The 10,771-nt window shown below is 51.1% G+C and overlaps 1 protein-coding gene across 1 annotated transcript; it reads right to left on the bottom strand.

Annotated features, from left to right (window-relative positions):
• Positions 1-1,899: 1,899 nt before the first annotated feature.
• Positions 1,900-9,300, bottom strand: LOC137432787 (uncharacterized). The gene is made up of 3 exons (XM_068124992.2): positions 9,026-9,300; positions 4,331-4,487; positions 1,900-3,199 (listed from the first exon to the last, which is right to left on the bottom strand). Exons 1-3 carry the CDS (start codon positions 9,183-9,185, stop codon positions 2,626-2,628), a joined length of 891 nt encoding a protein of 296 aa, XP_067981093.1. The 5' UTR covers positions 9,186-9,300; the 3' UTR covers positions 1,900-2,625.
• Between the last annotated feature and the right edge of the window lie 1,471 nt (positions 9,301-10,771).

Genomic DNA, 10,771 nt, shown 5'->3' with positions numbered 1-10,771 from the left:
GCAAACAAGAAAGAGGTAGGCATTCAGGAAGCCCATCACCAACTTCTAATGGAGATTGAACATCTAAACTTGGAAAAGCAGCTCAGTGATTTTGACAGGAGCCACAGTAAATTCCCAATGTATCAATGGGCACGAATGTACATGAGGCAAGTGTTGGTGCTGATTAACTTCACACGTTCACTGAAGCAGCCAGATTTCTTCCTGTACTTGGCGTCTCTAGAAAATTTGTGCATATACGTCTTCAGCTACAACCCACTAGATTATGCTCAAAACAAGTTGTTAGCCAAAGATATTTCTCAAAAAACGTCTTAACTGGATACAAGTGTTCTGGTGGATTTTCTGTACAAGTAATGACAAAAATGCCAGAAAAAATGGTTAATCAAAGTGTTTTATGTGAAAAGATACATACAAAATTGCAAAAAATGGCAGCCATTTTGAAAGTCAAAATGGCCGCCAAAGACGCCATTGAAAAAAATGGAACCAATTCAGGTCTTGTTGCTTAGGGTATAAGGATTCCAAAAAACATTGGTTCCACTAGTGTAGCAAATTTTGCACTACAATGACAACACCATGTACTATAAGCATTGCAGAGGAAGAAGAATCACTCTCTCTTGGTTTTGTGCTTGCCGAACAAGAATCTCGCCATTGTTGGTGCGTTTGGTGCGCTGGAATTTGTATGCGCTTTTGAAGAAAGTGAGGAACTCTTGGCTGCGTGTGCAGCATTGCGAGGGAGGAAGAAGAGCGCATGGCTCTCAGTCTTTTGCTCTCTATTTTGTCCAGGTTGCACCAGCGGACGGCTGCTTCGTGTCCGTGGCCACTGGTGGAGCGAATTTCGGAACCTTTGTGCCACTTGGAACAAACGTGGAATAAGGTGTGGTTGATCTGTGGTGCTCTTCGGGGAAGCTGTGGCCGCGCTGTGCTTTTTGGCGAGGAGTGCGAGAGGAGGACGTCTTGCTGCCGCTTCGTGGCTCGGGGTGCTCGCGTGGTTTACCAGCGCCATTATGGACACGTCGACGCTCGGTCCTTTCGCCAACCAAGCGAACCCGTTCAACAACCACCAAGGGTCTAAAAGTCCTCGTTGAGACCGGAGCTGAGTGTCGGCCGACGAAGAAGATTTCTTTTTCTTTCATCTTTCCCCTTGTCCGTATTTGTGTCAGCATGGAGGGTCCCTCGAGTTAGGTTATAGATTTACCTCAGCATTCATTACCTCCGCCACCAAAGGTGGGTCGAGGTTATGTTTTCACCCCTGTCTGTTTGTGAATAAAATATCTCAAAAAAACATGGACGGATTCGGACGAAATTTGGCAGAGATGTAGCATATGTGACAAGGATGAAATGATTCGATTTTGGTGAAGATCCGGATTCGAATCCGGCTGGTAGAATATTTTAAGTGATTCGTCACCTTTGGGAGATGGGGCCAAAAACTATACATAGCAGGATATCTCAAAAAGTTGTGGACGGATTTGGACGAAACTTGGTGGATAGGTTGTGTGTGTGACAAGGACGAATAGATTAAATTTTGGTGAAGATCCGGATATGGATTCGGATATGAGAATTATTTGATTTTTAAGTGATTCTTCACCACTGAGTGACATGGCCAACCAGGCGGAGGTATGCTCTCCACTGAGTGCCATTCTAGTTTTTATGGTCTTGCCTAAATTTCATTAAATTTCTTATTGTGGCATTTTGCATTGTCGTATTGTTGATTTTCCTTGTCTCGTGTCTGTGTTTGTGGGTTCGAGGAATAAACCCCATGGCTTTCGTTCGTGCAGGTAAGCACCCTGGTTTCCTTCGCCCGCGTATGGACTGACCACCAATTTTCGGCTTGACCGCCTCGGAGTTAAAACTGTTCAGCTATCTGCCGCCTGTGATCTTAATAACCGGCGACACGACAATATGTTAATGTCATCAGTGCTTTCATTATGACGTCATAATTCAACAAGTACAATGCTTGATCCTATCAGTTTGAAATTTCTTGAAAGTTTGAAATTATGCAACAATTATATTAGAGAGTATAAATTTATGATGCCATCGCTCATGTGGTCTGGCAGCCATATTGGATCAAAGAAAAAAATATTATGAACACGTATTCTTTGAATACCATCGAGTTAGAAAAAAGGAAACGGAGACACGTTAATTTATTAAATGAGTTATTAATACCGGACAAAATTAACCAGGAATGTTGGGAAAAACTAGTCTGATTTGAGCCCTTTATACAGCAACTAGAATGGCCACCGATTGAAGCACTACCATCAATGTTGTGGTGGTTATGTTAGCCATGGTGTGCTGTCGGTTTGAAGCCAATGTGTGCCACAACATTATGGTAGATTACACAAACCTGAGGTAGAGGTTACCTCGGGTTACAACATAACTAACGATTGTAACTGTGGTAGGCCCTTTTTATTGGCATACTCCATAAAATACACTCAAAGCAAAATGGCGAAATCCGACATGTTGGGGAAAAAAAAAAACCCCCCAACAAGGCGGATGTTTTGATAATTTTCAATATTCCCTATAAAAATGCCCATCTTGGCAAAAGGATTCAGCCCTTCCCTCCCTCCACCAACCCTAAAACTAAATAATAAAAAATAAATATTTCTCCAGTACCTCAGGAAATTTACCTTATCAATCTGCATTCTCAGTTTTGACCACATGTAATGGCATCATGTAATGCTGCACCTCTGCATCCGCCACCACCTGGCAAACCTTCATTTTGACCTCGGCCTGCAGATCAAGTGGAAGTCTCTTTACACTTTGTGCCATGCTGTGAAAAAACGAGTCGATCGGATCATCCAAATCGCGATGGAATTCTTCAATCCTCCAACCTCTCTCCTGCTGCTGTTGCTCTTGCTGGATCTGGCGCGTCTTCATGAACGCTTGGAAATTGTCGGCGGCTTTTCGGAGTTTTGTTCTGTTTTGCAATCTCGTTAGTGTTGAGGAGTGGCCAAACAGGGGTGCTGAGAACGTGCTCAGTGACCCCATGGGTGGCATGGATGCCCTAATACGATCTTTGCCATCTTCGCACTCAAAGCACAGTGGCTCACAACAATGGTCCTGGGTTTCCTGGTTGTCCTCCGCTTCCTGGGTTTCCTTGATGTCTTGCGTTTCCTGCGCGTCCTGCACGTCCCCGATGGCCCAGGTGCCCTGCTTCTCATCGGTGGTCTTGCTGCGATGTTGCTGCTGCAGGTTTGTCGAAGTACTGGAAATTACATATCCATAGTTATGAACAGCTTGTGTATGTCCTACATGTCTATGCTTGCTTTAGATCCAGGGATTGGAAGGACATTTAAATGCCTCTCCTGAACCCCCAAACTATGTGTAGGTCTCCTCGCCCTCCGTTAGTCCAGCATTACCATGTCTCTTTACAAACTTAGACTTTGTAAAATAAAAAACAGAACAACAAAAAAAGGAAGAACACACTATGTTGATTCACCAAAATAAAACGTGCGTGACTTCATTTCGTGTCGTTGAACGAGGATTTTCATTTTATGGTGTCATTACTTCCGCCATCTTTGGTGGTTATGTTTTCACCCCAATCTGTTTGTTTGTGTGCAGGATATTTCAAAAAGTTGTGGATGGATTCGGATGAAATTTGGTGGGCATGTTAGTTGTGTGACAAGGACAAATCGATTACATTTGGTGAAGATACAAATCTGGATCCAGATCTGAGCATTTTTAAAGTGATTCTTCAATATTGATTAATTGGGCCAAACACTATGCATAACACGATATCTCAAAAAGCTGTGGACGAGTTATGACAAAACTAGGTGGATAAGTTGTTTAGGCGAGAAGAACACGCCGATTCAATTTTGGTTCAGGTCCGGATCCAGATCCGGCCTATTAGGTCAGGTCAGGTATGGGAGCATGCGCCGGAGCAGCGCGTCGCCGCATCCACTTTCCGACGGTACTCCAGGGGCCTCCGTCTGGCCATCCCCAGGCTGACGCCTGGCCCATCCCTATCTCCTTGAGATTCCAATCAACCTGCTGCACCGCGAGGAACGATGCACTTGGTGCCTATTAGTGGGATACAAAATGTAAATTGTTCAGCCTGGTGGAGGTATGCGCTCTGCCGAGCGCCCTTCTGGGTTTAATTCTGCCGCGAATGCGTCTTCATAACTGCACAGTCAATATCCTCAACCCACGTCATTGCCAACCCCGTCCTAAACCTTTGTTCACACTTGTGCATGCTCGTTCATCCAATTTACAGAGTAAGTGCAAAGTGGATCCTTACAGATTCCTTACGGCATCATCATGATGTAACAATGGTCAATCAAAACCGTTTGTACCCAATCACGATGTAGTTACTATATCCAACATCCTGCATGCTGACCTGATGTCTTTAAGAAAGGGCTCCAAGAAGGTGAGGTGTGGGTACCACTTCCATTTACGTAGTTTGACCTCACTGGCAGGCCCGCGTTTTGCCTTCAAGTTCCTGAGTTTAATGTAAACGTCCCGCTTGGACCACCACTTCTTTTTAGCTGTTTCTCCTACAAACGAGAATACACAAGCCATGTTAAATATCCTGGGCTTGCATACTTGGGCCATCTATAAGTGAGGGTGGAGGAGGTGGGTGTGTGCGATTGGGGGCGGGAAGGTTGGTAGTTTGTGTGTGGGGGGTGGAGGGGTGGGTGTCTGGTTGGTGAGTTGGTGCGTCTGTGCATGTCTGGTTGGTGCGTCTGTGCATGTCTGGTTGGTGGGTCTGTGCGTGTCTGGTTGGTGGGTCTGTGCGTGTCTGGTTGGTGGGTCTGTGCGTGTCTGGTTGGTGGGTCTGTGCGTGTCTGGTTGGTGGGTCTGTGCGTGTCTGGTTGGTGGGTCTGTGCGTGTCTGGTTGGTGGGTCTGTGCGTGTCTGGTTGGTGGGTCTGTGCGTGTCTGGTTGGTGGGTCTGTGCGTGTCTGGTTGGTGGGTCTGTGCGTGTCTGGTTGGTGGGTCTGTGCGTGTCTGGTTGGTGGGTCTGTGCGTGTCTGGTTGGTGGGTCTGTGCGTGTCTGGTTGGTGGGTCTGTGCGTGTCTGGTTGGTGGGTCTGTGCGTGTCTGGTTGGTGGGTCTGTGCGTGTCTGGTTGGTGGGTCTGTGCGTGTCTGGTTGGTGGGTCTGTGCGTGTCTGGTTGGTGGGTCTGTGCGTGTCTGGTTGGTGGGTCTGTGCGTGTCTGGTTGGTGGGTCTGTGCGTGTCTGGTTGGTGGGTCTGTGCGTGTCTGGTTGGTGGGTCTGTGCGTGTCTGGTTGGTGGGTCTGTGCGTGTCTGGTTGGTGGGTCTGTGCGTGTCTGGTTGGTGGGTCTGTGCGTGTCTGGTTGGTGGGTCTGTGCGTGTCTGGTTGGTGGGTCTGTGCGTGTCTGGTTGGTGGGTCTGTGCGTGTCTGGTTGGTGGGTCTGTGCGTGTCTGGTTGGTGGGTCTGTGCGTGTCTGGTTGGTGGGTCTGTGCGTGCCTGGTTGGTGGGTCTGTGCGTGCCTGGTTGGTGGGTCTGTGCGTGCCTGGTTGGTGGGTCTGTGCGTGCCTGGTTGGTGGGTCTGTGCGTGCCTGGTTGGTGGGTCTGTGCGTGCCTGGTTGGTGGGTCTGTGCGTGCCTGGTTGGTGGGTCTGTGCGTGCCTGGTTGGTGGGTCTGTGCGTGCCTGGTTGGTGGGTCTGTGCGTGTCTGGTTGGTGGGTCTGTGCGTGTCTGGTTGGTGGGTCTGTGCGTGTCTGTTGGTGGGTCTGTGCGTGTCTGGTTGGTGGGTCTGTGCGTGTCTGGTTGGTGGGTCTGTGCGTGTCTGGTTGGTGGGTCTGTGCGTGTCTGGTTGGTGGGTCTGTGCGTGTCTGGTTGGTGGGTCTGTGCGTGTCTGGTTGGTGGGTCTGTGCGTGTCTGGTTGGTGGGTCTGTGCGTGTCTGGTTGGTGGGTCTGTGCGTGTCTGGTTGGTGGGTCTGTGCGTGTCTGGTTGGTGGGTCTGTGCGTGTCTGGTTGGTGGGTCTGTGCGTGTCTGGTTGGTGGGTCTGTGCGTGTCTGGTTGGTGGGTCTGTGCGTGTCTGGTTGGTGGGTCTGTGCGTGTCTGGTTGGTGGGTCTGTGCGTGTCTGGTTGGTGGGTCTGTGCGTGTCTGGTTGGTGGGTCTGTGCGTGTCTGGTTGGTGGGTCTGTGCGTGTCTGGTTGGTGGGTCTGTGCGTGTCTGGTTGGTGGGTCTGTGCGTGTCTGGTTGGTGGGTCTGTGCGTGTCTGGTTGGTGGGTCTGTGCGTGTCTGGTTGGTGGGTCTGTGCGTGTCTGGTTGGTGGGTCTGTGCGTGTCTGGTTGGTGGGTCTGTGCGTGTCTGGTTGGTGGGTCTGTGCGTGTCTGGTTGGTGGGTCTGTGCGTGTCTGGTTGGTGGGTCTGTGCGTGTCTGGTTGGTGGGTCTGTGCGTGTCTGGTTGGTGGGTCTGTGCGTGTCTGGTTGGTGGGTCTGTGCGTGTCTGGTTGGTGGGTCTGTGCGTGTCTGGTTGGTGGGTCTGTGCGTGTCTGGTTGGTGGGTCTGTGCGTGTCTGGTTGGTGGGTCTGTGCGTGTCTGGTTGGTGGGTCTGTGCGTGTCTGGTTGGTGGGTCTGTGCGTGTCTGGTTGGTGGGTCTGTGCGTGTCTGGTTGGTGGGTCTGTGCGTGTCTGGTTGGTGGGTCTGTGCGTGTCTGGTTGGTGGGTCTGTGCGTGTCTGGTTGGTGGGTCGGTGCGTGTCTGGTTGGTGGGTCGGTGCGTGTCTGGTTGGTGGGTCGGTGCGTGTCTGGTTGGTGGGTCGGTGCGTGTCTGGTTGGTGGGTCGGTCCGTGTCTGGTTGGTGGGTCGGTCCGTGTCTGGTTGGTGGGTCGGTGTCTGGTTGGTGGGTCGGTCCGTGTCTGGTTGGTGGGTCGGTCCGTGTCTGGTTGGTGGGTCGGTCCGTGTCTGGTTGGTGGGTCGGTCCGTGTCTGGTTGGTGGGTCGGTCCGTGTCTGGTTGGTGGGTCGGTCCGTGTCTGGTTGGTGGGTCGGTCCGTGTCTGGTTGGTGGGTCGGTCCGTGTCTGGTTGGTGGGTCGGTCCGTGTCTGGTTGGTGGGTCGGTCCGTGTCTGGTTGTGGGTCGGTCCGTGTCTGGTTGGTGGGTCGGTCCGTGTCTGGTTGGTGGGTCGGTCCGTGTCTGGTTGGTGGGTCGGTCCGTGTCTGGTTGGTGGGTCGGTCCGTGTCTGGTTGGTGGGTCGGTCCGTGTCTGGTTGGTGGGTCGGTCCGTGTCTGGTTGGTGGGTCGGTCCGTGTCTGGTTGGTGGGTCGGTCCGTGTCTGGTTGGTGGGTCGGTCCGTGTCTGGTTGGTGGGTCGGTCCGTGTCTGGTTGGTGGGTCGGTCCGTGTCTGGTTGGTGGGTCGGTCCGTGTCTGGTTGGTGGGTCGGTCCGTGTCTGGTTGGTGGGTCGGTCCGTGTCTGGTTGGTGGGTCGGTCCGTGTCTGGTTGGTGGGTCGGTCCGTGTCTGGGTTGGTGGGTCGGTCCGTGTCTGGTTGGTGGGTCGGTCCGTGTCTGGTTGGTGGTCGGTCCGTGTCTGGTGTGGTCGGTCGGTGTGGTGGGTCGGTCCGTGTCTGTGTCTGGTTGGTGGGTCGGTCCGTGTCTGGTTGGTGGGTCGGTTCGTGTCTGGTTGGTGGGTCGGTTCGTGTCTGGTTGGTGGGTCTGAGCGTGTCTGGTTGGTGGGTCTGAGCGTGTCTGGTTGGTTGGTCTGAACTGTTTTTGGTTGATTGGTCTGAGCTGTTTTTGGTTGGTGGGTCGGTGCGTATCTGGTTGGTGGGTCGGTGCGTGTCTGGTTGGTGGGTCTGTGCGTGTCTGGTTGGTGGGTCTGAGCGTGTCTGGTTGGTTGGTCTGAACTGTTTTTGGTTGGTGGGTCTGAGCGTGTCTGGTTGGTGGGTCTGAGCGTGTCTGGTTGGTGGGTCGGTGCGTGTCTGGTTGGTGGGTCGGTGCGTGTCTGGTTGGTGGGTCGGTGCGTGTCTGGTTGGTCGGTCTGTGCGTGTCTGGTTGGTCGGTCTGTGCGTGTCTGGTTGGTCGGTCTGTGCGTGTCTGGTTGGTCGGTCTGTGCGTGTCTGGTTGGTGGGTCTGTGCGTGTCTGGTTGGTGGGTCTGTGCGTGTCTGGTTGGTGGGTCTGTGCGTGTCTGGTTGGTGGGTCTGTGCGTGTCTGGTTGGTGGGTCTGTGCGTGTCTGGTTGGTGGATCGGTGCGTGTCTGGTTGGTGGGTCGGTGTGTGTCTGGTTGGTGGGTCGGTGTGTGGGGGATTGGTGTGTGTGTGTTTGGTGGGGAGTTTGTGTAGGGGAGGAGGTTGGTGTCAGGGTAAGGAGGGAGAGGAGGTTGGTGTCTGTTTGGAGGATGGAGGGGTAGGGTTGGCGTCTGGGAGGGGGGGGGAGGGAGTTGGTGTCTGGTTGGAGTGGGGGGGGGGGGAGGCGGGTTGGTGTTTGGTCGGTGGGAGTGGGGGGGGGGGAAGGGGGTGGGGGAATAGGGTTGGTGCCTGGCGGGGAGGGGGGGGAGACTAGTGTCTGGTCGGTGGGGGGGGGGGCAGGGGTGGGGGGATAGGGTTAATGTCCGGGTGGATGGGTAGGGTTGGTGTCTGGTGGGTGGGGGTGTTCGTGTCTGGGGGAGGGGGTGTTAGTGTCTGAGAGGAGGGGGTTGGTGTCTGGTTGGAGGGAGAGTTGTTGTCTGGTTGGGGGGAGGGGGTGTGGGTGGCGGGGGGGGGGGGGGTTGGGGTATACGGAAATAATGGACGGACCCTCCTTTCAGCAACAGTAGGTTATGTTGAAATTAGCAAGCGTTATACACAGAACAGGTTTCAATCTGCAGTCCGTTTATGTGCAAACAATTCTCCCTGACTTTCTCCAAAAAAAGCCATTTGTAAAGTCTAAAGAGAAGGCATGAATGAGTTTTGTTGCCGAAGTGATGGGAGTGCACATGGCGTCTACTGACGTACTGTACTGTCAATGTGCCAATTACCGTTTAGGTCGGTATAGCACACATGACGTGATGAAATGATAATATTGACAGAAAATAATTCCATATCAGAGTAAAAGGTAGGCCTAAGCGAACCGTTTGAATACAGAACTCACCATCCACACCGAGGACGCCGCCGATGTATCGCCACAGATTCCTGGTCAATTGAACATCCTTGTAATCCGAATTTCGAGGGTTGTACAATGACTCCATCCCACGGACGAGCTCGATCAAACGCTCGACATTGAGGTTTTTGTCACTACTCGGCATCACCATCCACGCCAATTAGGATTTCCGTTTAAAACAGGAACACAACGCTATCAATTTGAGCAGGCCTGGTAAGCAAGAAGCACACACGATCACGCTCCTCCCACAGTCCCACGCCACGCCCTCCGCCGCTCAAAAGCGAGAGGGAAGGCACGATCACGCTCCTCCCACAGTCCCACGCCACGCCCTCCTCCGCTCAAAAGTGAGAGGAACGCACGATCACGCTCCTCCCACAGTCTCACGCCACGCCCTCCGCAGCTCAAAAGTGAGAGGACGTACGATCGCGCTCCTCCCACAGTCCTACGCTACGCCACGCCACGTCCTCTGCCGCTCTTAAGCCAGAGGGACGCATGATCACGCTCCTCCCACAGTTCCACCCCGCGACCTCACAACCTCAATCCGTATCCGGAAGCGGTTATCTTCAACCCAATTTTAATAATCCCATAATGCACTGCGCCCTGAAGGATTTCCGGTTGGTCCACAATGATTGAATGGTTGGTTTCATCATTGACCGTCGCTTTGTTTGAACTTGAGCGATATTAGTAAACTAATGTTTTATATGTTGTGCAACATAACCTGTTTTATCGGTTATATTTATATATTATATATAAATATAAATTTATGTATTTATATATATAAATAAAATAACTTTTGATTTTTACACAGAAGATGCATAGACACAGAGGACACGTTCCTTCGAAGCTGTCCATGCGCTCACGCTTTCGAAGTTAAGTAATTTTTTCACAATTGTGTTTTTGTCGTAACTGTATCTATCTTTCGGTGTGTATACTTATAGTGTATCTTTAGTAAGATTCTCGGTGTTAATTTTTCATACCTACATACAAAATCGTCGGTTAATTCATGTCGCGTATTCTGAGGCCTAGTAGGCTTCCGTGTCCAACCTTGAGGCTTTGTTTTTCTCTCAGCGGTTCGTCGATTGCGCTGCAATTACTTTCGTTCCCTGTTTTTTTGTCCCAATCTTTCACCCCATACTTCCTTGTTTAAAATCTCAACTCAGAAAAAAAAAACCCAAAAAATTATTTCCTTCTCTGCTCTTATTCGTTTATTCGTTGTTCTTATTTGTTCGTTCGTTCTTCGACCACGTTGTTCGTGATCTCGTGATCATGTTGTTAAAAATGTTTAAACTTTCCCCTGAAGAACTGTATTCTGTCGTATATTATAACACCTTTTTCTTCTTCTTCTATAAAAGGATGCTTTCGACTTGCTCACCAAATCTATTCATTCCAAAAAAAATTCCATCTCTTACAGTTCCTCTTTTATACATTCCCGAAACGCTCCTGCACTCCACCCCTCCTTCAGCGTCCTCAAACGTATTTTTGACTCGAAGGTCTCAAGAAACTCATTTTGCAATAAATGTTTGTTTCCATTAATCGTACACTTTTCAAAATCCAATCTCACCCTCCCCTCCAAATCTTCCCCATCATCCCTTCCCTCCAAAACTTCCCCATCACCCCTCCCCTCCAAAACTTCCCCATCACCCCTCCCTTCCAAATCTACCTCCTTGCTCCTCCCCTCCAAATCTTCCCCATCACCCATCTCTTTCAAATATTCCCCCTTGCCCCTCCCCTCCAAAT

This window comes from Myxine glutinosa, chromosome 8 (genome assembly GCF_964187855.1).
Source record: "Myxine glutinosa chromosome 8, kmMyxGlut1.1, whole genome shotgun sequence".
NCBI classification, from domain to species: Eukaryota; Metazoa; Chordata; class Myxini; order Myxiniformes; family Myxinidae; genus Myxine; species Myxine glutinosa.
The sequence above is the reverse complement of the archived record's forward strand: the minus strand, read 5'-3'. Positions and strand labels throughout refer to the sequence as shown.

Bases quoted from the DNA above. Each gene is read 5' to 3' on its own strand.
- LOC137432787 (XM_068124992.2), bottom strand. From the start codon at position 9,185: ATGGTGATGCCGAGTAGTGACAAAAACCTCAATGTCGAGCGTTTGATC. The intron at 4,488-9,025 runs GTGAGTTCTGTA...TCTCGTTTGTAG, and splicing joins CGGCGTCCTCGGTGTGGATG to GAGAAACAGCTAAAAAGAAG. The intron at 3,200-4,330 runs GTCAGCATGCAG...TGTAATTTCCAG, and splicing joins CCCTTTCTTAAAGACATCAG to TACTTCGACAAACCTGCAGC.